Below are 27884 nucleotides of genomic sequence, written 5' to 3'. Positions count from 1 at the left end.
GAGACCCGCCTTCTGACTTGCACGAGTCCTCCTGTTTTTCGCGCGTGCTCGTGTGTTGTGTGCGCGAGCCTTGCCCCTGTTTCCAGGCAGATAGTAGTCAACATGGCGGCGACGGGTAACGAAGAACAGACGTTGTTGCCAGATATCGAAGAGGAGGCTGAGGGCATGGAACGAGAGATGGAGTCAGAAGAGGAAGAAGAAGAAGGGATGGGAGTCGAGCATTCCGAGGAGGAAGATGAAGAGGATACGTCCGAGGACGAGCGGGAGAATGAAGCGGAGATCCAGAGGCTGGAGGAACAGGTGAGGAATGAATGAGGCTAACGACTCTCGAAACATACGCAGCTCTCGAAACACAGCACGAACGACTCTGCAGGGAATTTTCTCTTCATATATTTGGTAGAGCCCGTTTATTAGAGCGCTCCTACATGCTTAACCGACCAAACACATGGCCAGGGGTTATACAATTTAGAAATGCATAGCTGTGTTCCTGGGGAATGTGGCTAGCAAAGGTTTAAGCGAGCTAGCGAAGACTTGCGTCTTAATTCTCAAAGTAACTGCCCTTTCATTTCGCCTTTTTACTTATGTTTTTCACCTAAATGCAGACCCAGCTGTGTTTGTTGCGTTGTGACCGTGTATGTCTTAAGAATTTATGTGAATTAAACAATAATAAAGTTTGGAGTGTTTTGATGACGCGTGGTGACGCCATGGAGGTTCATGTGGAGCAGCTTTAAGCAACAGACGCACATGTTAGTTCCTGTTATGTCTTTAGATTTGAATCCGGTTTATAACACATTAGTTTTAGGATACAGACCACATGCAGTTGCAAAAGACTTTCAGGGGTGAGACTTTTCAGGATACAGAGTCCCTCCCCTCGATATCACCCTCTCCGCCATGTTGGCAGGTTTCCCAGCCAGCATTTAAAACTTGGACATTTAGCTAGGTGATCAAAAAAACTGCTTAGACTGGTTTAAGATGTTTTATTCCAGCAAGAGTGACAGCTTTATCTGTGATTCTCCATGATTAATGCACAGGTTTGGTTCAGTCTTTGTGGATTTGCATGCATTGTATTGTTCAGTTCAAAAAATTCCTGACAACTAAAGTCACAGATGTTTTCTGTACAACCACAGTCATGCAGCAGCTGTAATCTAAACTAAGTGTGTCCGATCTCTAAACCACCAGCTAGTTTGTGTTCAACTCCAATACATAAGAAAGCAGAGATTAAAGTTACAATTGTTACCTGCAGAATTCAGTAGATAAATTACAAGAAGTCACATTGATAGGCATTATCTGATTTATTCCAATGTTTTTAGGTCCCACGAAGTCTCTCTCTCTGTGGGTAGTGACGCTGTTCCAGTGTCTCCAACTCTTGCGTGCTAGACTACAGTGAATGCCCGCCTTGTCCAGATGAAGCCATCCTCCCATCCAAATGTATAGTTTGTTAAATGTTTGGGAGTAATTTGAATAGGAGTAATGTTGTTTAGAAGGATTTAGTTCATACCTTGCATATTTCCAGAACCATTGCAATCATGTGATATTTTGCTTGTATGGTTCTTGATTTTGCTTTTTGCATCAAACAGTGTAATCTCACATTGACTTATTGATGCTGAATGAGTTTAGCATGTTTCCTGATGTTAAACTATAGTTGGCGCACTTCTACGAGATACTTGGTGAATCAATTCAGTTGTAATATTTTGTGAATACAAAGTGAATATGATAAAGCTAATGTCAGCAACCCATGTGCATTTCTACAGCTGTCAATCAACGTGTTTGACTACAACTGCCATGTTGACCTTATCAAACTCCTGCGGCAAGAAGGGAAGCTTCACAGACTGCGCAAGGCCAGGCAGAAGATGAGCGAACTCTTTCCTCTCACTGAAGGTGGGACATCCTTAATTTGTTTCGCTCTTCTTGATCTCTCGTTTTGCATTAGCTGGATTTTCTCTGATATTGCAACTGAGAGTGGTGCATATTATGATATAATGTAAAAGAACATTAAATGCTTTTAGAGTCCAGGCTATTTTTTGATTAGTTCTTGAGGTTTAAGAACCCATCACTTTTCAGGAAATTTGATCTGCAGGAACAGGATTTTTTGCAGCAGCCCTAAAGGAAAATTTGAATGGTTATAATGATTCTAATGAATTTACTGGACATGATAATGAGTAGATAATCAAAAGGAGTGGAGAGATTTTATGATGTGGTGATATGGGTATTGTGTGACTAAGTGTTTGACTGATTTGTTTGGTGGAACAGAGATTTGGCTGGATTGGCTGAAGGATGAAATTCGCATAACAGAAGACGAATCAGACCGTGAGAAAGTGTACGAGCTGTTTGAGAGGGCTGTCAAGGATTACATCTGTAAGTGTGGCTTAAATGTATTCCTATTTTTCACTTCTTTGAAACTTAGATTTGGTCAAATTTCGTATTGTTTTCTAAGTGTTATAATATATTTAATGTTTGAGCTAACTGTAAAACACTGTTACTTAAATTCTACATCTGTTACCATCAATAATTTGAGAAATAACATGTAATTGCTGTTTAATTGTAAAATGGATTGTTTTGAGGTAATCCTGTGCTGGGATATTAAAAAAAGATACTGGTAAACTCCTCCACAGGTCCAGAGATTTGGCTGGAATACGTACAGTACTCCATCGGGGGAATGGGAGCCCAGGGAGGCATTGAGCGGGTGCGCTCCATCTTTGAGAGGGCGCTGACTGCTGTGGGTTTACACATGACTAAAGGAGCTTCAATCTGGGAGGCCTACAGGGAGTTTGAGATTGTTATTCTGTCCACAGTACAGGTATTTACTCTGGGTTTCTACTCAGACTAGGGATGTCAAATTTCGATTATTTCCATGATCGATCGTCGTTTAAATTAACGATCAATTAATCGATTAATCGTTAACCATAATACTGCAAAATGCGTCTATTGCAGGCACACAGTCAGCGGTATGACAGGATGTGCAAAAGCCACACACACACACAAAACGCTTTCTCACTTGAATTAAAGAGGTTTTAGTCTGAATAAAATGCTAGTAGCAGGATCATAAAATGAATAGATGCGATTATGATCATTTGATAAAATGAAGAGAGCGCGCCATACTTTTGAGGTCATTTTACTTTGTTGACAGTTTCCAATCCCGCACGGAGAACGCTGAACGCGCCTCTTTAAATGGTTTTGTGGTGCTCGTTGTTGTATTTTAAAGCACAATTGCGATGTTTTCAACTGACATTATTGTATAAAATTATCCGAAATGTGGAGCGCGTGTGACTGCGCTGCACATTAAGTGAACTACATCGGCGCTGCTGCACCAAAACACAGTTGCTCACATTAATTTGATCCTGCTGGATTCTGTCCTAGAAAATGTCAGATTTTTTAAAATCCGGCATACAGCGCATTAGATCGTGACAGTGCATGCGTGCAGACGAGGATGAGCGAGCGCGGATTTGGCTAGATTTATTTGGAGGTTATTGCTCATGTCTCATTCGGCACAAATCGAAATGTTTCCATATTCGCAATGTATTTGAATGTTAAACTATTATTTATAATGTAAACTAGGCTTGTACTTAACACGCATTCGCATATAGACGGAAAAGATGATCCTCTTCATATGAGCAAAAACGTCCTTGGCATAACAGCAGAGTGGACCGGTATACTACTGTCTATTTAAACTGAATGCTCCAGGAATGTGTCGGTCACAGCGCCTATTAATCGCTGTTTTGAATCCAGCAATTATTTATTTAGAAATGATAAGATCTGATTATGACAAGTGTGGTATAAAAGCTTTGTTTATTAGAGGAATAATAGGTTAACTGGAAAATGTTACATCGCGACCATGCTTTTGGACCCCATAGTCTTCATTTACGCGGCTTTGTTCTGGTTTGCCGGTTGGTCACGAATTTCCACAAATTCAGTATATTTAGGCATTGTTTCTTTTCCTAAATCTTCATAGTCTAACCCTCTAATTTCCCAGGTTTATTTTATTATCTTTCGCTTTTAATAACTGTTTTCGCATCTCTTACTGTGGTAAAAATGGGAAGGGAAATTAAAGATTTCATGAATTAAGAATCCGTTCGATTTATTAATTTGTTCCCTTATTTCACTTAAATCATGGGTTATTTAGGGAACAAAATTAATGAAACATGGACAATTGCCACATTAATATTTCGTAGGAATGAATTAACAAGTTGTAGGAATGAATAGACTACCTGTCCTGTCACTGTGTCCCGCAGCCCTGCAAAGCGCACGATATAAAACAGTTATCTGATGAAATGATTAGTAACTACATTTCTATTGCATTTAATGTTGAAGAACTTTTATGTTGTTTCTATTTTAATGTACTTTAAAGTTTAAATCACATTAAAAGCTTAATTTGTACATTGTGAATGAATGATGATGCTTTTATATATCGTCACCGTCACTCACAGCCGCTCGCACGTGTTGAGTGCGCATGAGCCGCACGCAGCCCAACATTGAATCGGTTAACCGACCATCGATAGCCTTAATCGATTGCATCTCTTATCGACAATTAATCGATCATCGATTAATCGTTGACATCCCTAACTCAGACTTAATACAGAATATCAGTATGACATTAAATTGTTATAAAAATAGCCAAGCTGATATACTTTAAATGAAATATCACATGAATAGTAATAAGAAGTACGTCTTTGGATGTTAAATAAATCTCTTAAATGATTGCATTGTTTAGTTTTGTTTTGTAGGGTGTTTTAACCCCTTCTCTCTATCTTTAAGCCTCCTCCTGGCAGCACTCCATCACAGGAACAGCAAGAGTTGTTGAATTCTCAGCTGGAACGCATACACACTCTCTTCAGGCGGCAGCTAGCTGTACCTCTGATGGGTGAGATCCGTTCTGTTTCTCTTGTTTTGCTCCTTCAGTCCCTTCTTTTTTTTTTTCTTCTTTTTTTTCAGTGTTGGAATAAATATTCGGAAAAACTTGTGTCCACCGACAAAAAGGGTCAGGAGAACTGATGCCAAAAGAATTTAGACTATGACTATGAGATTGCGCAATTTGGCAGAAATAAAATAAACTCCCAACAATGTCTAGACCGAACTGAAATCTGGTCAGATGGGGTTGATTTAGTCTTAAGTTACAAAAAATATTGATTGTTGCATGTGGTTTACTGTCATGTGAAATTCTGAAAGCCAAGTAATATATGTCCTGTCAAGAATACACCAGCACTGCCAGACAATGTAACACAGGCTGGAGACAGGAGAGACAGGAGCAGCCTGCAGATAGCCAGATGGTCTGGTTTTGTGAGCAGGGTTTTTTTTTTCAGCTTCTCTATTGCCGGCTGGTTTTGGCACCAGAGATGCAGAGGAGAATGCTCTGATCACATTCCTCTCAGCTATGAGAGCCAGATCACCGATTAGGTTTTCATACAGCATGGCTCATGTTTATATAGCCTTTTTTCTTTGTCAGAAAGTTACCTTGTAGTTATGACATAGGTGAGAAATGCAGTAGTAACAGGAAGACATCTTTGAAACAGAACAAACGCAGTGTTTCCCTGCAACAGAAAATGTTTTGTAAGATTTCTGATCTTTTTGTGTTGATATTGTGTTCTGTAGATATGGAGGGAACATATGCAGAATACTCTGATTGGGCTGAAGATGGCGTACCTGAGATGGTCACACACCACTACAGACGTGCCCTACAACAGTTGGGGAAATGCAAACCTTTCGAGGAGGCTTTGGTAACTGCACACTTGTCTCACTGCTGTAGAGATCATTTGGTTTTCTGATTTGAGGTTTCTGTTATAATTTAAAGTGAAATGATGTCTCAGGCAGCAGCTGTGATGGTAAAGATGGTGATTGTGAAAGTGATTTAAAAATATTTTATAGCAGTAGCCTGCTTGAAGCCAAAATAGTCTACACAAGTGTCATTTAGAGAATCTGATAAAATAAAACAACTGTGGCAATGAAAGCTTTTTGTACACTAGCATATGCTCATCAGCAGCTATTCAGTAAAAATGTCAATGAAATCTAAATTGTTTACTTTATTACACATTCCTGGTCTTTTTTGTTTCCTTATTTCTTCATTTTCTTCTTGGTCTTTCAAAAAACATTAAAGAATTAAACCATTTCTGAACCCACTTCCTTTTTGGCTGATATCACTAAGGCTGCTTAACCATTTGGTGATGGCAGAAATCCTTCACAGTTGACTGCAAAATCCACACACTTTTCACTATTTAATTGATTCCTGATGGACAAAATCAACTGCTCTACCTTTTTTCCCTCTTTGAATATCCTGTTTTTCTTGGACATTTGGCACATTAGAGAAACAAAATGAGTATATGTATCGAATGCTGACTTTAAAGCTTGTAGTCAAGCTTGTAGACTTCAGCCTGACAAATACAGCGACCCTGTTTGTGTGGCAGTAAAGCAGTTCCCAGAAATTAACACTTAGATTCTGTTATTTAAGCTGCATATTTTCATATTAATAATTCACTCTAATAACAGGAAGAACTGAAATCAGAGAACAAATTCAACCTGAGGAGGTTGCTATAAAAAAAGCGAAGCCTGTGCCCATGTTCCTGGAAAGAAGTGATTTTTAATAGTGCATTGAATTACACTGTACTTCACGAATAGTCTGAATTGCTGAAAGACATGGCTGTTGTTAGTTCAGCTGTGTTGCCCATGTGGCACTTAAATTACCCAGCCACAAATTAAACTCCACAATAATAAGTGCTCCTGCACTCTTTTCATTACAACAGATGTAATATCTGTAATATGTAATATAATATTCTGTATGACTTTTTTTCCCTGTTACGTTCAAAATGTTGTTTCTCATTTGAGCTTTCTAACGCTGTTCTTTTTTTTAAATTTCTAGCTGGTCTCTGAACCTCCGAAGCTGGCAGAGTATCAAGCCTACATAGATTTTGAAATAAAGGAAGGAGATCCAGCGCGTGTCCAGATCATTTTTGAGCGGGCGCTGGCAGAAAATTGCCTTGTGCCGGACCTGTGGATCAAATACACCGCATATCTGGTGAGCGACTCGCGTAAGCACTTGTCTGCTTTTACAAAACAGCACTGTGCACTTCTCACAAACTGAATGATCCACACATGTGCCAATCCCACTCCTCCCTCCGTTTATTCAGAAACACATTAATTGCTTTAATAGGATGGTAATGAGATGCACAAGCCACAAATGCGCAGCAGTGTAGTTGCAGCTGGGAACATATTAGAAGAGCCAGCACCTCACCAGATGGAGTGAGGGAGAGGGAGGAAAACGGCGAGTTAACGAGGCAGAAAGAGAGATGGTGGGAGGTGTGTAGGGAGAGAAAAATGAGAGCGAGAAGTGGAGAGAATGACACCTCCCCATATTAGCAGCCAAAGCTGCAATCCATTTGTGCTTTCTGATTCAATGACTGAATTTAATGAACTCTGCATTAAGGTCTATGTGCTAGAGTGTGTTGGTGGAGCCCATTCAGGCAGTTGAATTCCTGGCAGATATGGATGTGTGAAGTAATTAAATCGAGCCTTCATGCTTGTAGTCTCTTAGGTGATTAAATTGAGATGCTTAACTAAATTTTATGCACCAAACACTGTGAGTCACAGAGCTGCTTTGCCTAATGGATATAGGGGGCTATTACTTGGTTTTGCAAAGTGCTGTATTTTATCTAAAGCCTCCTATGTAACTGATGGCCTGCACCACTTTAGGATCGAGTGTTGGATCAGTTTCCATAGGAAAGAATGAACATTTTATTCTGTTAACTAACATCTGTTCATCACCTATTCAGCTAGAGTATTTGGCTAGTTTTATCTGTCATACTTTACCACTCCAATTGCTCATCCCTACAAACAAACTTGGTATGCTTTAAAGAACAATGCAACCATGATTCATTCTTCAGCAAATATCATCATTCAGTCTTTGATAGTCATTTTGAAGGGCAGTGAGCAGATGTTGAATTGGCGTAAGTTGTGCAAAGCAGATTTTATGCATCTATTCCATTTGTAGATGCAATATTGCATTTTCCTGAATTATTATTGATGTAAGGCAGTTTCCCACAGACAGATTTATGGTGGCTGTAATTAAATTTTTCTTACAATGGCGGAGCGATTCCCTGCTCAGTGTCTATTTTAGCTCGATGTTACATGTAATGTTTGAGCAACAGATGTGCTTGTAAATGACGTTGTCAGCAGAACTGCAGTGCTAGATTTGGAGGTGGATTATAATAATTATGGACTACTCATCACACACTCACACTTGCACTTTCTGAAGCACGTTCAGTGGCTTTGGTGCAGAAGACAAAAAGACTGTAAAATAGCCTATGACCTTAAGCTTCTGTCTTTCTCGAGGCCTGTTTATTCAAGACAGAAATGGATTCCTATGGATTTATTAAAACTGGGAAAGAGTATTCTATTTTATTAGACCTTTCATCAAAAAGTTGCTCTTTTATATATTTGTATATGTGCATGTGTGTATTTCACATCAGTATTGCTGGTGTGAAAAGGTCTGTGAAAAGATATTAATGCTGCTATTTATTATAAAAATATATAATCTTTTTTACTTGGTTTGGTTGTACCTGGTGTGAATTTGCTTGTGATTCATCCGGATGTATATTTGTTTACATTTTGCTGTAAGCAGGCCATCTGCTGTTTTTGAATTTAATATGAAAAGTCCTTTAGTAGGTAAACAAGCAAGAAGAGCTGTGGCAATCTCTTTCCATTCAGCTGTTTGATTTAATCAAGATAATGATTTCCTTCCCTAATTAATTGGAAACCTGAGGGTGCAGACATGTTTCTAGAACAACATAGTATAGTTATTCTCATTTCCTCTGCATCTGTCTGAAACATGTTCCATATTTCTGATGTTCTGACCTGTTCAAGCCAGCTTTTGAACCGTAGTATTCAACTATTCAGAATGTTTAGGTGAATTTAATGTTTGAAAAAAATGCACAAATGATTCTGTGACTTATAATAGTTTTTTTCTGTCCTGCCACAGGATCGTCAGTTGAAGATTAAAGACCTAGTGTTATCTGCTCATGAGCGAGCCGTCAGGAACTGTCCCTGGACCATGGGCCTGTGGAAGAGCTATCTTTTGGCTCTAGAGAGGCATGGAGCTGACCATCAAACAGTGACAGGTAAAATGGGGGGGGGGGGGGATCAAGGAATTAAAACATTTTATTCTAGTTATGCTAATCGCAATGATGGTTGGACATTTTTGTGAAGTCTTTGAAAATCCTACACTCACCGGCCTCTTTATTTGCAATATCTTGCTAGTACCTGGTTAAGCTGCCTTCATTTCTTGTGGCAGATGTTCCAGTTGCTGGAAACATTCCTCAGAGATTTTGGTCCATGTTGACCTGATAGCATCACGCATTTGCTGCAGATTTGTCAGCTGCACATCCATAATGCAAATCTCCCATTCTTTGTGACATGTAGTATTATCTTGGAAGTAGCCATCATAAGACGGGTACCGTGTGGTCATAAGGGGATGGACGTGGAGTTGGTTGTCTGATTGGCTGATTCGATATTTGCATAAACAAGTGGTTGAACCAATGTTCCTAATAAAATGGTTGGACGAGTACGTGGTATGAATGAATAGCAGTCATGTTTAATGGTCAAAAAACATGAAAACACTGTTAGCAATATTGATTCAGTTTATGAATTCAATAATTTTTTTTCAGGAATGGAACATATGATTTTAACACACAAGAATTGACATTTAACAAGCATTACAATTTATTTTTTCTCAGATGTTTTTGAAAAGGCCCTGAACGCAGGATTCATCCAGGCAACTGATTATGTAGAAATCTGGCAATCTTTTCTGGACTACCTGAGGAGACGTGTTGATTTCAGCAAAGGTAAGATCATATACCTTTTTTTTCTGTCTTATTACTGATCTGCTCTAACATTCTCAAAGTTTTGGCTGCTGATATCATATGAGTAAATTTGATGATTTATTATTGATGGATTTGTTGATTATTGCAGAATGGAGCAGGGAATTGGATGAGCTGCGGGCAGCTTTTGCACGCTCCCTTGACTACCTGAAACAGGATGTAGAAGAGAGTGAGTATCCTGTCTGTTTTTATGAGGTATGAGAGCGCACACTTGTAGTAAAAAGGGCACATGTAACTACTATCTCACTTCTCAGGGTTCAGTGAAAGTGGAGATCTGTCCTGCACAATAATGCAGATCTGGGCAAGGATAGAGGTGAGGAAACCCTAAACTGTTGCATCTGTCCATCCTCCATTAGCTAATGTTGTTCTGCTGATTACAGTCTGTCTGTAGTTGTTTCAGTGCTGCTTGTGTTTGATTTGCTTTAAACAGGCCTTACACTGTAAGAACATGCAGAAGGCCCGTGAACTGTGGGACAGCATCATGACAAAAGGAAATGCAAAACATGCCAACATGTGGCTGGAATATTACAACCTGGAAAGGTCAGTTGTTTTCATCAGTTTGTGTAACCATTGAGATGTTTTCAATTCCATTGATGCTTTTTGGATCATTCTTAAATTATGATGATGGAGAACATGATTAGCAGGTTTTACACAGTCTTGTGGAGTTCATGCAGCTTGAATGCTGCTGTGATTTAAACATTCTGTTAATTTAAGGGTGGGGTGGGTGGGTGCCAACAATATTTAATTAGTGGTTCACAACCAGGATCAGATCAGAAATACCAAAAATATCTTAATCTATATTGGGGAGCCTTTGAATATTGTGTTATATGAATATGTTTTAAAGATGACATGAAACAGCATTCACAACACATTTGACTTCAATAGTTTAACGTATTTTTGAGTGAAGCTAATTTTTCAGCAAGTAATGTGGGGATAATGTTTACCCATCAGGATTTGACTGGATCAGAAGGAGGTTTTATGCAATAATGCTGTTGCTTAATATCATTTTTCTTGGTTATTTGATCTTGGTTATATCAGCAGGACAAAATCAATTCAGTTTTAGGAGTCAAGCAACTTAATACATTTTGATAAAATGTTATGAAAACAAGCATTTTGTTTTGTTTTTTCAGAGTGATGCATATTAATAATAAGTTAGGGTGGATTATTTGGATTTAATTTTACCTTTAAACTCGCCATGTAAAGGCTGCATGTTGTAACTCTTTTTATATGTTTGTGGATCAGGTCATATGGAGATGCTTCTCACTGCAGGAAGGCTCTCCACAGAGCTGTACAGTGTACATCAGATTATCCTGAGCATGTCTGTGATGTCCTGCTCAACTTTGAAAGAGTGGAGGGTGAGTAAAAATGATGCTTATATAGATTGCTGTTTATATGGGTTGCCAGCTTTTTAAGGTTTTACGTGGGTGTTGTCTCTCACAGGCTCTCTGGAAGACTGGGATGCTGCAGTCCAAAAGACCGAGACTAAAATCAATAGAGTCAATGATCAGAGAGCAAGAGTATGTCCTAACTAGCCTTTTTTTTAAAATACTTGGCATGAGTTTAATTTTATTTATCCTCTTTCCTTATGAAAATAACAGAAATAATGTATCAACTAGCGAGCAGTTATGCTGTATGTATCATATTTAATTTATTTGTCAGTGAGTTTGCCATGCAGACACGTCCTTTTGCTGTGGTTTTTGAGCAGTGTGAATGCTGTTTCTGCAGGTGGCTGAAAAAGAGGCTCTCCAAGCCAGACATGAGGAGGAGAAAGTCGATCACCGGAGGAAAGCCAAGGCAGATAAAAAAGGCCAAAAAAAGAGCCAGAAAGCAAACAGAACGGGGGATAAACGGAAAGCTGAAGACGAGTATGATGAGGAATGGGGAGAGGATGCAGGTATGGATGAAGAGCTTTTTATGCTATTCTGTTGTGTAAAAAAAATCAAGTCATTTTCATACAAAATGTCGATTTGTAAAAGCTAACAGTGTGGTTTAGATATAAGCTGTACTGAGATATCAAATGTGTGCAGAGCTGCCGTCCAAGAGGCTCAGAGGGGAGGACAACTTTGGTAGCACAGCCACAGAGGAGCTCATGGAGACAGAAAGTGGACTTTTCGGCCGACGAGCTCCATCACGTAAAACTGAGCCACCTGGTTTCCGTAAGAACCAGCAGCGATCATCTGAAGCACCGCAACAATCCCAGGATGTATCAAAGGAGCAGCGTAAAGAGGAAAATAGTGTATTTGTCAGTAACTTGGCTTTTAATCTGGATGACCCAGAGGGCAAGCTGCGAACATTGTTTCAGAGTTGTGGAACTGTACAGCAGGTGCGGCCCGTGTTTTCAATGAAAGGTGTGTTTAGAGGCTATTGCTATGTGCAGTTTGAGGACCGACTGGCTGTACCCGAGGCACTGAAACTGGACAGGCAGGATGTGGATGGGCGGCCCATGTATGTGTCTCCTTGTGTGGACAAGAATAAGAATCCTGACTTCAAGGTAATTAGAATGAATAGGACTCAATTTGTGACCAGGGGCCCGTTGCAATAAAGAGGTTCAACCAACTCGGAGTTAAAACTTGAACTCTGAGTTGACTTATTCTGAGATGGGAAACTCTTGAGTTTCTCTGTTTCAGAACAGCTGAACTGAGTTAGTTCAGTCGACTTGAGTAGGTTGACTCTGAGTTAAGCGCATGCACCACGACTATGAAAAGCCATGATCAATGGCTATTACAATTCACCATGGCAACAGCACCTTACAAAAAGATGTCTGCATACTTCAGTCAATACAAGTTTAATTCCAGTCCCTCCAGAAAAACGTGGATATTTTTTGTGATTGTTGCGGGCAAAAATCCTTGATTTTGCGGCACGTTTTCTTAAAAAATGCAATGGAATATGCGGGATATTTTTGCAATTTTATGCAATGAAATAGCGTGAACTTGCAAAAACTGCGGTTTGATGAAAAAGAGAAAAAAAAGTTTTTCTCACTAGGCTACTACCTTAATGTAAAGAGTAATTTCTTATTACTTCCTATGATAAGCGAGCATACTAAATCACAGAATATTTAAGTTGCAATCTCTTACTGCAACGTAAATTATTTTACATACTACTAATATAATTACAACTAAGTTTTTGGTACTGTTCTGTAAGAAAAAAAGTGCAATCTTACAACTGTAAAGTTGCATCAACTTCTGAATGAAACTACAACAGTGTTAGTAGCCTAGTGAGAAGGGGGTGTTGGGGGAATCAGCTTTTTTGCTCTATTTCATCAAACCGCAGTTTTCGCAAGTTCTCGCAATATTATTTGTCCCCACTGTCATGTAACAAATCGGGAAACTGCTTCGTGCTTATTTTTGCGCTTATTTTTGTTGGCAAATAAGAATGATTTGCGCGCTTCAAGTTTCACCACGGGGTTTGCAGATGATGTTCACGTCACGTAATTACGTCACTTCATAAGGTTCCCATGGCGCTTTACTAGTGTGAAGTAAACGCAACATTTTTCAACTTTCTGCTAATATATATGTGAGTTTTTTGCAATGAAAACACAGGGATTATGAAATCATGCTTTTGCTTCCTGAAATTTGCAATTTATGCAGCAAAAGAGCGGCATATTAGAAAAAATGCGACCCTGCATAACTATGCGGCCTTTGGCTGATTATGCATTAAATCAGGCGATCGGATAAACGCGTTTTTCTGGAGGGACTGTAATTCTTATCGCGGTTAAAATATCACAAGTGATAACTGGAAGGTAGGTTATTGAACTACAGGCAAAAAAAACCCCCTAAAATAATAGGCCTAATAATAATAATTTAAGTGCATTTTTCTTATTTTACAAATGATCTGCCAATAGGATAAGAAAAAACAATAGAAAGCCTGTGTTAAACTTTACACGTGCGAAAGTCTGCTAAGGTCCGCTATGGTATGATTGACGTAATAATCTGCATCGTAGAGTGTGTGCAGAGGCACGGGCATACTTGTGTGTATCAAGTCTGAGTAGAAGAGGCCCGGTGGGAAAAAAACCCCTCTTCTTATATTTTGAATTTGGACTGCAATACCTAGTTCAAACACTCGGTGTCAATCTTACATACAGCAACCTACTTTCTGAAACAGGCCCCTGGTATTTAGTGTCCCCTGATGTTCACAATTTCTAGCAGATTTCTTGTATATTGGTTATCATTTTTTAATGTTAATCATTTGTATAATTTATCTTAGGTTTTCAAGTACCAAACAGCTATGGAGAAGCACAAGATCTTTATCTCGGGCCTGCCGTACACATGCACTAAAGAGACACTGGAGGATCTCTGTAAACAGCATGGCACAGTGAAAGCCATTCGGCTGGTCACCAACCGTTCTGGCAAACCCAAGGTGTTTAGTCCTCTGTCATTGACATAAATATACAGTTATCCAGTATAACCATTATCAGCAAGATTATCAGTATAACCATTATCGTGCAGCTATAATTAATGCGATTTTGTGCTCTGTAGGGTTTGGCGTATGTAGAATATGAGAATGAAGCACAGGCCTCACAAGCTGTGCTGAAGATGGACGGCACCATGTTGGAGAACTTCACACTCTCTGTTGCCATTAGCAACCCCCCGAGCAGGAAGATGGAAGATAAAGGAGTGCCAAATCGATTTCTGGGGGCAGCGATGCCAGGGCAACCTCAGGGCGCGTAAGTACTAGATGGTTTTGAATACGAAAACCTGTGTCTCCAGAGGAAAGACAGTTGTGGTCGAAATTTGTGGTAAATTTGATTTGGGAATGTAAGAGGTTGCAGCTGACCCTTACTATTTAAATTGTATCTATTATGTATGGGTGAATGATTAATCAAAATAAAATCAGAATTGCAGTAAGGCTTAGTGTGGTTATCAAAGGCTGCAATTTAATCAGATAAAAATGCATACTGTGTGAATGAAGAGGCTCATGATTAAAGCCCGAACGATATGTTTTTTTGTTTTACAGTTATTTGGGAGTAAAAAAAAAAGACATGTCGGCGATATTCTTTGTGTGTACATTATAGTACAGTACCAATCTATATATAGAATGCAATATACATTAACAGAATATATACATACAATTTTTTTGCAACGATCACTCAAATGTGGTGATGAAACACTTGTAATGACGTGACAAAGATATGTCATGGATGCAGGGCATTTAACAATTTAATAGTGAACTTTATTATCCAGAATGAGTCTGATATCAGTGCACTGAACAGTAGTTGAAGTTTATTCAATTTATTTATTAAATTCCGTTCCATTCATTCTACTCTTTGAAGTTTATTTCACTTCAGAACATTTATTCATGGATTTGTGCCACGCCACTGTCTTCACACACAGACAAATCTTACTAGAGAAGTGTGACACAATATACCTCTGTAAATAAATACTATTTAAATTCACATCTTGCAGACTTTAATGCCCATTGAATTAACATGTACAGTTCTTTCGAACCGGAATCAGAGCAGAATATCCTGTGAAGTCCACTTTGCAGGGCACTTGCAGTCGAATAGAACAAACCTCTAAATTGATAAAGCCCCTTTTACACTGCCATTCCGGCAAATACACGGTTAAAGTGTTCCGGCAATTGTTCCTGGGTCGCTAGATTTTGCACTTTCACACTGCCGGTGATAACCTGGGATATGTGTGTGCTTTCACGCACAACCCGTAAAGATCCCGTAACGACACGTGACATCAGCGCGTGACGTGTAATGTACGACTCGAAAACGTTAGGCACGTTATACTTTCACTGAAGCAAGCGAACGATCTCAGCGTCAGCGCGGAAAGTGAGGAATGAACTGATCTCTGCTTCATTACAGTTTGCACATATTTTTTTGTCACGAACGTTGATCTTCCTTCAAAACAGTTTGCACATTTTTTTGTCACGAACGTTGATCTTCCTTTAAAACAGCCAGTAAAAGAGTGACGGGATAACGTGCGTCATCACTTCGACACGGCATTAGATCTGGCTTTTGTTCACAATCATAACCAATGTTACTAGGTCCCCGACCCGGGTACAATGCCGGAATCAATCCCGGGATGTGTTTGCATTCACACAGAAGGTGACCTGGAAATGTTCCGGCAATATGCCGGGTCAGACGTGCAGTGTGAAAGGGGCTTATGAGAAACGTACAAAATGTGAAGAGTGGGGGGTCATGAGGAACAGGATTAAGAAACACTGCTTAATAGCATTGCGTCTCACCAACTAGGTGACAACGTAGTGCTAAATCACCATTCAACAGACTAAAGCCAGACAAGAGACCTACTTACTCAAGTGAAAGTGTTGGCTGTTGTCATTTAGGGGTGGGCAATAGACTCAAAATCCTATTTCACGGTATGATCAATTTTATAACAATATATATCTCGATATAGCTACTTTTATTTTATTGTATTTTTGTTATTAAAAAGTGAAGCAAAGAAGCAAATTACAAACACAATAGAACATAAATATAAAAAAATACAAAAAATTTAAGAAATATTACAGAAATTTTATAAAGTGTATAAATAAAACACTGTATCATAGTCTTGAACATGATTCTTATTAAAGATCCAAGCGATTAAATCATGTGTAGTGAGTGATTAACATTAATAATGATGGACAGTAGCAGGTAAATTAGACTGCTATCCCTTTAAGACCAACTGCATGGATCCAATATACTAATACACATCTGGTTACCCAACTGTTTGTTTATTTAAAGTGGAAGTGAAGCAGTCAGTTAAGTAACATTTAGTCATTTTATCCAAAGCTACAATGATATACAAGTGCTGTAACAAGTCTCAGTTAGCTTAACACAGTACACGTAGCAAGGGCTTTAAAAAAATTAAATAAAAAGAACAGATAGAATAGAAAAAGAAAAGAAAAAGAAAAGAGCAAGCTAGTGTTAGGTCTAACCAATGAAAATAAAACGGATAGAATACAAAAAAATTAGAACGCTAGTTAGCATTATTTTGTAAAGTGATTTCCACTTTGATTACAAAATATATATATACACGGAGTACCAATTCACGTTAAATCAATTGGTACCTGAGAACACATCTGGCCATATACGCTACACAGAGAGATAGAGAGACCCTGTGACGTGATGTCACCCCTGCAGCTCCTTCAAACAACACACAGGGCGAGCTGAAACTTTCTGAAGTGTGGTTACATTTTTAGGCCCTACTATCATATATCAATTTATGACAATGTCAGAATATCCTCAGTTTTTCTTTTTGTTTTCTTCATAATCCTATTTAACTGAAACACATCAATTCTTTCTGTTTACACATTTTTATATCTTTTCAGAAGAGGGAAAGGACGCACCCAGATCTCTCTGCTCCCACGCTCTCTGTACCGGCAGAGTACTCCAGATGCCAAAGCAGAGAATGGCACCGTTTCTGCAGCACATACCACAGTGACAGATGGAGTGCATGGAGGACCTGGAACCGCAAGCCTTGACACTCAATCTAAGTCTCTGTCCAATGAGGACTTTGCCAGGATGCTCCTCAAGAAATGAAACCGTATGCAAATAACACAAGAAGAATACCTGCCTTTTGACAGAAAGCCATGCTGTGTCCTTACAAATTCTGGCAGAGGCACAGCGTTTTAATTTAGCCTACTTTCTGTAAATACATGACCACTCCCAATATATATAGTAAAACTGTTTTAACACCTCAACCATGGAGATGTGCGCTATATTGTTTTCTTTATTTCTTAATAATAACGAAAGGGATTTGGGGGGACAGATTTCAGATTTTGTCAGCAAGTATTTTTTTAACAGGATGTTAAAAAAAACGATGTGAATCATTGTTTTAAAAGGTATATGCAAGAACATTTAATATGGAGATACATGATGTATTAAAAAAATAGGTTTCAACACAGCTTCTTTTCTCAGTAGGTCCCTTTTGGGGTGGTTAATATGTACCGGTAGATGCGTCCTGCACCTCTGCCTTGTCTAAGGCAGCAAAAAAATAAAGATCAAAACCTTTATTTTACACATTCTCTGAACTGCTTGTATAAATAATTTATTTGCAGTACAACGACCATTTGAAACAGTCTCGCATGTTTAGATTTACAACTAATTATGTTATAAATGTCTTCAAAAAAGCTCTAAATGAAGACTAAATGGAGTAATAGATGATCGTCAGCAAAAAAAATCCAGCACCTTGCTATCAACACAAGCAAGTGAGAGGTTTAACTTTTGTTTCTTAGACTGCATTGCTTTAATTAAAAGCTGTGCACTGTCCTGTCCTGGAAATTAGTAGATTCTAGTTTTTTTTTGTTTTTTTTTTCTTCATGCATTTTGTATTTTCTCCAAGTACTGCCCTTTTAAATCTTGCTTAGTTGCTGACACGGCTTGTAAACCTGCCTTACCTTGTGTGCTCAATAATGGTCTGAAGGTTAAAGCTTGTGCTCCACAATCAGATACAATTCAACATTCAGTCTAGATCTAGAATTTTAGCTTATCTACCACCTTAGATCACAATTGTTTGTGCGGTCATATTCAAACTGAAGGACTGGCTAAGGAGCATGGGGAACCAATTGGGACCTTCCCTGAAGTTGAATAATCTATGCAGCTGTATATCGCTAGAACCTTCCACTATGAGTTCATCTGTGAACCCATCCTATACTGTATTGTGTGTGTGTGTGTGTATATATACACACAACATATTTCATCTAAAATGTCCTGGATTTTAGTATTATTTACTGGTTTTGATGGCTATGATGGACTTGTGTAGTTCATCCACTATTAAATTGTTAATAGTTTGTTTTAACTGCAGTGTCATACACTAGGCAGTTCCCTCCTGCATTGTTCTTTTGGTTGTGTTTGACTCGTTCTCAGCCCCTCAACGGCTGGCCATGGTTTTGTAAAACGTTTGTATATTTTGAACTAAAAAATAAAATTAGCTCTATATATTTGCGTTTGATCACCACAGTGGCCTAAAGTAGTGATTGAGAAAAAAAAAAGGAAAGGAAAAAAAAAAACGTGCTGTTGCAATGTCTTGTTCAAACATTAAAAATAACGAAAACATGGTATACATGTGGTAAATTGCGTACTTTCCTCTTGGTTTACTATATCAGTTGTTTGATTATAGATTGGCCGTTTTTATTTACCACGATCAGTGTCATCTTTAGGCACTCATAATTATTTCTAATAATGTTCCTGTTGTATTTCCTGTGTTGCTCAAAAAAATGTTGTCATATGGTTTTCCTTTCTGTTTTAAGGCCTGAATTGTTTAATGAAGCAATTAAATGTATGTGGTTGTCAAACATAGGACTTGTGATGTTTGTGTTCACATCTCATTTTGTTTTAGCCCTATTTAGCTATATGTGACCCTGGACCACAAAAACCAGTCATAACCGTACATTTTTCTAAATTAAGATGTATACATCATCTGAAAGGTGCATAAATAATCTTTCTATTGATGTATGGTTTGTTAGGATAGGACAATATTTGTCCGAGACACAATTATTTGAAAATCTGCAATCTGAGGGTGCAAAAAAAAAAAAACAAATATTGAGAAAATCGGCTTAAAGTTGTCCAAATGAAGTTCTTAGCAATGCATATTACTAATCAAAGTTTTAATTTATTTACAGTAGGAGATTTACAGAATATCTTCAAGGGAACATGATCTTTACTTCATATCCTAATGACTTTTGGCTTAAACAAAAAATCTATAATTTTGACCCATACAATGTTTTTTTGCCATTGCTACAAATGTACCCCAGAGACTTAAGACTGGTTTTGTGCTCCAGGGACTCATATCATCCTTAATGGATTGTTTTGATCTTTTGTCAAGGGTATAGCAGACGTGTTCTGTATTTCACAACAGTGAGTACTGTTTATTATCCTTCATATGAAAAGATCCACCAAATACTAGAAGGAAATGAGAAGTTGGACAATAATTTATTACAATAATAAAATACCTTTTACAAGTAGTAAAATAGTTTAAAGCTATCTTTAAATAGATTAAAGTGCTTGACAATAGTGGCAAACTCAAAATGTCAATCAAAAAAATAAAATGAAAATCCCTAACATTATTCTTAATAAAACCTTTCAACACTCCTGTAATCAATTATAAATAAACTTCTGAACAGCTGTAGGCATTTATAATGTTCCTTTCATCATGTATCAGAATCATTTCATATGGAATATTATTATTATTATTAACATTTTAAATATAAGTAACATCTCAAAATAAAGTTATCTTTTAAACAAAACTTTAAAGAACCTCAAAATTCAAAACAAAATGGTTGACTACTAAAGGTTAATTATTACTCAAACTGGGTTTGGCAGACACTCAATTTTGAGCATGACATTTCCTGGCTGTAACCTGCCAGCTTGAAAGTCAAAAATGTGTCCAACAAGCTGTAGAGCTCACAACATATACTTCCGCTCGTAAATCATCACTAAAGAACTGCACTCCGTTCTTTTTACAAGCAAACTTCATAATAGACTAATTCGATCTTGCTTTTTGAGACTAGAAAAAAGTCCAAGAATAGAGATTAACATCACAAAAGTATGAGTATGAATACTGTTCCCAACAGACAGACACATTATCTTTAACTCACAAGCAGAAGGATTTAGTTGCTAAAGGATCTGAAGATCTGCCCTAATACTGTTCATTCAGTGGAAAAGAAAAGTTAAAACTGACAACAAAGTAGAGGCTCAAATAAGGACATTTTGAATGGTCTACATTTCAAAATAAGAAACAAAGGATCTGTAATGGATATAGCTACACAGTAAATGCACAGACTTAAAATGGATACACAATAAGTCCATGTAGGTCCCATGCTAGCAGTATAAAGTTGGAGAGTGATTCATTACAGAGGCTGATATGGCACTTCGATATACACCACATGCAAACGTTTTGCATCTACGAACATGCATCCATCAGCTATGCACAGGTATGGTGTGTTTACAATCAATACAGGCGTGATTACTAGCATCAGGCAGCCCAACTGCATGCTCGGTTGTGGCTATCAGGAGCGTATCGAGTGTCATTTCTGTGCATTTTGCGATAAAGCGAATAAAGGGCCTTACGTCACCCTCATTGGCAGTATCCAGGGCGGTGTAATACTCCGCCCTCTGCTCTTTTCGAATGGTGATCGGCGGATAACTAGCTTGCATTAGGATTAAATTCATGAGCAGTCGGGATGTCCGTCCGTTCCCGTCCACGAACGGATGCACGTAAACCAGTTTATAGTGCGCGAGAGCTGCGAACTCCACCGGGTGCAGATTCAGCGCTTCCTCCGAGTTCAACCACTGCGCCAGCTCCTGCATGTGCCTGTCCAAGTCCTGCGGGTGCGGTGGGATGTGATGTCCCACGAACACCTGGCTGGCACGGAAGCGCCCGGCTTCAACGGGATCGGTGTAGCCTAGTACCCGTCTGTGTATCTCCAAGATGTCGTTTACAGTGATTGCTCCAGCACGGGACAGCAGGGTGGTGTTGATGTACTTCATGGCTACATCGACACCAATGGCCTCGTTCTGTTCTTGTAGACTCTTTCCTGGTACAGCATATCTGGTCTCAATAATATGGCGAATTTCGGACAGAGTGAGCGTGTTGCCCTCGATAGCTACGGTGTGGTAAATATGATGGTAGTAGGTTTCCTCCATGACTCGACGCAAAGCAGAGTTGCCTTTGGGTATAGACATGAGACGTCGTACCTTTCCATCAATGATCCCAAAGTGGCGTTGATCTATTTCCTCTACTAATGGCAGCGTGCGATCCCTGCTCACCAGAGCCTTCTCGTTACAGGGCGAGATGGCGAGGGCCTTGGTGTACAGGTGGTCTGCTTGGACAACGTCTTTTTCCTCCTCCAGTATGGTGCCCAATTCAGTGAGCGCCTCCACAAACTCTGGGTTCATGTTGAGCGCGTGGATGAGCAGCTTATGAGCCTTCTCCCTCTTGCCATTTTTCTTCATTTCCAAAGCCTGCTGGAGAGCTGCCTTTGCCTCCAGCTGAGTCTCTGTAAACAAACAGATGGTCAGCGGTTCACTCTATGACATTCCAGCTGGGAGATGCATACTCAGTATATATTAATGCTTGAAAGTAAGTATCATTTTTAATTATTTGACATAATTTTATCTGTTTAATGTAAATTAATGATACAGTAAATTGCATGTAAACCTGTTTGCAATGAGCTTTAATGAGCATAATCTAATGAGTATGATTTCAACTTTGGCCACGAAGGAGAATAAGTCAAACTGTACTACTGTACGAGAGACATAAGGCTGGGTTTTCCTATTATAATCAACGCATCTACTAATTGTCTTTAATTTGCATATTCATGTATTTTTTGGGCAACATGTAATAAAAAAAAAAAAAGTATTATAACAAAATAAACTTTTTCACTTAATATCTCATATTTCATAGAAGAATGAAGAATGTCCTAGTGTCTGTTATAAAGGATAAACATGTATGAAATTGATGCATGTTTCACAACAGAAAGCCTGAATTTAGTCATATAGTCAATGTCTGTCACATTTAAAGACCAAGGAGGAGGTGTTGTCATGATTAAACTTTCAATCCTTTGTGAAAAGCCCTGAATGTGCTCGAAACAGGGCATTCAGACTTAAAAGCGTGGCCATGTGGTCTCAGAGAAATTTGCTAAAACAATGTCCTCTACAGAGGACAAAACTCTATGTCTGGGTCCCAGGAGGACAAGATGAAGATATAAGATGATAAAGTTTAAAAGTTTTCATTTAGAATAACATGCATAAATTAATGCACTTTAGAAAGGCAATAACCAATTTAAAAAGAAGACATTGAGCCACACAAAGTCAACTGCAGCTTCAACTGTACCTTTACTGGGCTTGACTTTCTGTGGCAGGAGGTCTAGTGCAGTGAAAGGGACTGTCAGGCTGGTGGTGTGCACGACAGGCTGCTGGACACCACCCCACAGCTGGCAGCGCAGAAGAGCAAGACCCTTCAGCGTGGCACAGCATTGATCCTCTATTCCTGCTAAAGGCAGCAGCAGAACAAATACAGACCCCAGCAGACCAAACAGAACGGGTCCCCAGCCCCAGAGCAGAGGACCGCTGCAGGCATGACGGAACACCGCTAGAGCTGCCATCAATCAAGGGCTCCAGATTTCACAGGCCACGTCTCCAACATTCTTGCAAAACACTCTCTGAAAACCTGTGTGAAACGTAAAAAAGAAGGTTAAGCATTAAACTGTTCAATGAGGTTTATTATCATCTTTTTCCAGTCTATAATGCGAGCCAGGTGGCTCTTGGGGGTTTGACGGTTTATGAAACAGTTTTAAATCAAGTGATTTGTCACCACATTTTTAACCATCTCTCATGTTGTTCCATTATCTGAAGATAAGAGCAAAATGGTCAAACATAGTCGTTTAATCTTTGAAAACACCTCAACCTGTATTTGACGTACAGCTCTCCCATATGCCATAGCTTAAACATTGGCATTGAAATATTATTATAACTTTAATATTTAGCGCACTAAGTAAATACTTGTAATATTGCAGAACAATATATTTGTCCAGCTGACAGCAGAAATATCACATTATTGTAGACGGTCCCTGACTACAGCAGTTCATGACGAGTCATGAGATTATTATTGCGTTTTTACAGAAAAACGGTCAACAAACCATAAAACCGGCGGAAAACTACGTACTTTATAAAACAAGACGCAAAGTTTCAGACATTACTTACCGGTTAATGATGTGTTATCATCACTATAAATGATGGCTATGATTAGAGATGTTTGCACTGGCGTTAGCAACGTCAACTTCCGTGAAACTGACATGGCCGCGAGGATGATTTTGATTGGTTGATTTTCCTGGGTATGGGCTTACTGATTGGTTAGATGTTTGCTGCACACCCTCGTGCAGCAACACATTTTTCAGATCGTAGAACTACGTGATTGGACAAGACGCTCTGTTAATATATAATGTTATTTAATAATGGTCTAAGAATCAGTTTAACAGTCATTTTAAAGAGCAGAGATATTTAGTTACGTATATAATAATAATAATTACTTAAAACTGAATGTTTTAGAACGCCTTTAAAAGTTATACTGTATCTCAAATTGCTTTACACATTTTTTTTTACAAAAATAAATACACTGAAATATATCAAAAGAAAAAAAATGCAACAAAGCTAATGTAAAATATAATGCAATTTAATAATTACAAGTATAACGATAATTATATATATATATATTAGGAAGAGCGGAGATGATGCCTTAAATTATGTTATTAACGAAACACTTTTTTTGTTTCTTTTGTTTTTTACTTTCAGGAGTTTTTCTTCCTTTTATTTCTAATGTTCTCCCGCTCTCTCACACTAGGGGTCAGTATTGCCTTGGAAATAAAACTAATAAACAAAATGAAAGCGCTTGTTTTATTTGTTAATTTAAAATCTTGGAAATCTTGGAAATCATCTGGAGGATGACATCATCCTTAAAACATATCCCTACAACACATCCCTATAACATATACCACTAACATATTAATTCTTGTCTACAAATGTGTGGATTTTGATATTTTGTCTAAGTACATTTCTTTCAGTGTGAAAAGCCTTTGACGCATAAAACACATGTATACACTGATACAATAACTTCATATGATAATGCATTATAGTGTAATTTGTACTGTCAATCAGTCAGTCATATTTATTTATAGGGAACATTTAAAAACAACTGCTGTTGGCCAAAGTGCTGTACAGAATATAAACATGTAACAAAATACAAAAGTTAACATAGAACACGGTGACATATATTACACTACAGTTATGCCTCTGTGCTTACTTATGACCATAAGCACCAGTAAATAAATAAGTTTCAAGAAATGACTTAAAATCAGCATATGTTGGTGCAGTTCTTATAAGGGGTGGTAACTTGAACTGAAAGGGCACGATCTCCTTTCAATTTCAAGCGTGTCCTTGAGACAGTCAACTGAATACTACTAGTTGAACGAAGATCCCTAGAGGCATTACACTGGAACAGAAGGAGATCTGAGATATAACATGGAGCCAGTCCATGGAAACCCTTATAAACAAACAACGTTTTAAAATGGATACGATATTTAACTGGGAGCCAGTGGAGAGAGATCAACACTGGTGAAATACAAGTATCTTCCCTCTTTATTGTTCCAGTCAACAATCAAGCGGGAGCATTTTGAACAAGTTGAAGAAGAGACAATAGAGACTGTGGAACACCCAAGTACAATACATTACATTAATCTAATCTGGATGAAATAAAAGCATGTATTACAGTCTCCATGCCTCTTGATGTTAAGAATGACTTCACCTTTGCAATATTCTTTAGCTGATAAAAACATCTTCTAAACACAGCATTGATCTCTTTATCAAAAGTCAAAGCAGAATCAAAAGCAATGCCTATTTCTGACATGTGAATGAAGATTATCAGACAGAGGTCCCAGTTTACTGGCCAAAACCTCTGTAGAAGCAGGCGAGCAAAAGATTAAGACTCATTTAATGGAAGGAAGTGGGCAGACATCCACTCTTTCACATCTCTCAGACAAAATTAAACAGACACTGTAAACTGGAGACATCCTTTGGGTGCAAGGGAAAATAACACAGAGTATCATCTGTGTAACAGCGGTATGAAACATTGTACCTCTTAAATATAGCATACAACGGAGGCATGTATAAAGAAAATAGATCAGGACCCAAAATTGAGCCTTGTGGAACCCCATACAAAACTGGTGCACATGATGATGAATATTTGCCAGTCTCTACAAGAGAAGGTTTGATCCTTTAAACATAATACAAACCAATCTAAAACATGTCCTTGAATCCCAATTTGCTGTAAGTGTTTTAAAAGAATGCCATGATCGAGAGTGTGAAATGCTGCACTAAGGTCCATCAAAATTAAAACAGCACAATTGGCGGAATCAACAATAAGTCATTTAAAACATTTAGCAATACAGATTCTGTACTGAGGTCTGAAGCCAGACTGATATTTATAGAAATTATTATTTTCCTGTAGAAAATAAGAACAACCTTCTACAAACCTTTTGATAAAAGTTACATTTAGAATTGGGATGGTAATTATTTAACTGTTGGATCAAGATATTTTTTTTGTTTTTTTGAGTAGTGGCTGTACAGTGGCATGCTTAAAATAGGATGGGACTATTCTACTGATTGAACTGCTATTAATTATTGATAATCTCTAATAAGAGACGAGGAGGAACAACATCCAACAAACAAAAAGTGGGCTTCCTTTTATAAATAATCACCAAGTTGCACCAGGTAAATGTGAGACACTGGAGTAAATTCAGATAATATTTAGAATTTGATGTGGACCGAGGGAACAGTTTTTGATAGTGAATCAAACACTCTTTGATGCAATCATATGATACTTTCTTTCCTCTTTTCTCCATTCCTGTCTAATCACCCTGGTTTGATCATAAATACAATACAATACAATACAATATTTATTTATAAAGCACATTTAAAAACAACCAAGGTTGACCAAAGTGCTGTACATAGCAGAGAATAAAATGCAGAGCACTACAGGACAAAAGAAACAACTGAAAAAAGAAAACAAAAGAAAAAAATAAGCAGTAATCGTATCAGAATCAATGAGCATCAAAAGCAAGAGAAAACAAAAAAGATTTTAAAGAAGATTTGAAGATGGAAACTGAAGGAGCCAGTCTGATATAGAGAGGCAGACTGTTCCAAAGTTTTGGGCCTGCAGTCGCAAAAGCACGGTCACATTGTTTTTTAAGCCTGGATCTAGGCACGATGAGAAGGCAGTGATCGCTGGATCTCAAAGTACGAGAAGGAGTGTACAAAAAGTAAAATTTTTAAATCAATTCTAAATTTAACAGGTAGCCAATGGAGTTTGAATAAGATAGGGGTGATCGACTCATACTTGCGTGTCCCAGTGAGGAGTCTAGCTGCTGCGTTTTGCACTAGCTGTAGGTGAGAGAGAGAAGACTGAGATAGACCAAAGTAAAGTGAATTCCAGTAGTCTAGTTGTGATGTTACGAATGCGTGAGTCACTATTTGAAGATTACTCTGAGTTAAAACGGTTTCACTTTAGAGAGTTGGCAGAGCTTGAAAAAGCATGACTGTGCCACCTGTGGAACTAGAGTGTATGAATCACAGCATCTGAGAGCAGTGTGCCTCATTCCTCTAAAAAGCGGGCAGCTCTCCAGGAAATCTCTAATTCATATTACACTAACATTCCTGGCTCAGGCTTTCTAATTTCTGGGAATCATGCATTATTGCTTGTATTACATTGCACAATATAAATCCAAAACAATCATCACTGTAAACTTTGAGTAATCATATTCAAAACCTTCCTCATACCTCCCCCTTAATTATTTAAAATGCTAGTTTGCATGCGTGTGTGATCAGCTTACATGAGTATGTTTTTTACAGTTCATAAGAGCGCATAATTAAAGCTTCTAGTGATAGATGGGGAGAGGGGTTACCATGGAAATGCAGAGATGTGGAATATATGTCTAGACAGGAGGTCACAGAGAGGAAAAAATTGAAAAACTCTTAATGCACTTATCCTACCATCATAATTCATAATTCACTTATCCTGGCGTACTGATTAGTCTTGATTGCAGTGCTGATCAGCCCAGTGATCGGCGGCTCCACCCACATCAACACAAACACAGACAAGAGAGAGAGACAATCATCCACAGTGATGTCTTCCTCAGATGCACTGAAGGAAATCAAGCCACTTGCAGCCAATGAGTTGTGCAGATCCTCATGTGTGAAACACCGGCGAATCGAGTTGTCATTAGAGCCCCACTGCTTCACTGTTTCTTTCTCCTAGGTGAGAGAGGAAATGGATCTATCTATCTATCTATCTATCAGCTTCTCTTTTGGGCAGAAAGGCAACTGTCTTCGGTTTTTGGAAAACGAGTAATTTACTTACAAGTGGATATGTTGTTTCAGGTGTGTTTTAGAGTTGAGAATGATCATTGTGTGCTTCAGAACCAAATATACGTGTTTTTGGTATGTGTCAGAATCTATTAAATAAAAATGACTTGGCGATTAAATTAGTTTTGATGACTTCAGTCTCACCACTTAAGTCATTTCTGAGA

General features: G+C 38.3%; 2 protein-coding genes across 2 annotated transcripts; one reads left to right on the top strand and one right to left on the bottom strand.

Moving 5' to 3' along the window:
- Positions 1-39: 39 nt before the first annotated feature.
- On the top strand, positions 40-19100 carry sart3 (spliceosome associated factor 3, U4/U6 recycling protein). The gene is made up of 19 exons (XM_052595444.1): positions 40-300; positions 1752-1878; positions 2251-2355; positions 2613-2797; positions 4753-4858; positions 5587-5711; positions 6848-7003; positions 8963-9101; positions 9717-9824; positions 9952-10029; positions 10115-10173; positions 10291-10400; positions 11103-11215; positions 11301-11377; positions 11586-11754; positions 11888-12351; positions 14064-14216; positions 14336-14523; positions 17136-19100. The coding sequence occupies exons 1-19, from the start codon at positions 103-105 to the stop codon at positions 17344-17346; spliced, it is 2871 nt and encodes a 956-aa protein (XP_052451404.1). The 5' UTR covers positions 40-102; the 3' UTR covers positions 17347-19100.
- A 618-nt stretch (positions 19101-19718) lies between these two features.
- ficd (FIC domain protein adenylyltransferase) lies at positions 19719-23653 on the bottom strand. The gene is made up of 3 exons (XM_052595457.1): positions 23509-23653; positions 22640-22975; positions 19719-21803 (listed from the first exon to the last, which is right to left on the bottom strand). Exons 2-3 carry the CDS (start codon positions 22908-22910, stop codon positions 20725-20727), a joined length of 1350 nt encoding a protein of 449 aa, XP_052451417.1. The 5' UTR covers positions 22911-22975; positions 23509-23653; the 3' UTR covers positions 19719-20724.
- Positions 23654-27884: the final 4231 nt, after the last annotated feature.

The sequence above is a fragment of the Carassius gibelio genome, chromosome A5 (genome assembly GCF_023724105.1).
Source record: "Carassius gibelio isolate Cgi1373 ecotype wild population from Czech Republic chromosome A5, carGib1.2-hapl.c, whole genome shotgun sequence".
In the NCBI taxonomy this organism is placed as follows: Eukaryota; Metazoa; Chordata; class Actinopteri; order Cypriniformes; family Cyprinidae; genus Carassius; species Carassius gibelio.
This window is presented reverse-complemented; position numbering and strand designations above follow the sequence as displayed.

Excerpts from the sequence above, each read along its gene's own strand:
- sart3 (XM_052595444.1), top strand. The coding sequence starts at position 103 with ATGGCGGCGACGGGTAACGAAGAACAGACGTTGTTGCCAGATATCGAA. Across the intron at positions 4,859-5,586 it reads GCTAGCTGTACCTCTGATGG|ATATGGAGGGAACATATGCA; the intron begins GTGAGATCCGTT and ends TGTGTTCTGTAG. Across the intron at positions 10,174-10,290 it reads AGATCTGGGCAAGGATAGAG|GCCTTACACTGTAAGAACAT; the intron begins GTGAGGAAACCC and ends TGCTTTAAACAG.
- ficd (XM_052595457.1), bottom strand. The coding sequence starts at position 22,910 with ATGGCAGCTCTAGCGGTGTTCCGTCATGCCTGCAGCGGTCCTCTGCTC. Across the intron at positions 21,804-22,639 it reads GAAAGTCAAGCCCAGTAAAG|AGACTCAGCTGGAGGCAAAG; the intron begins GTACAGTTGAAG and ends GTTTGTTTACAG.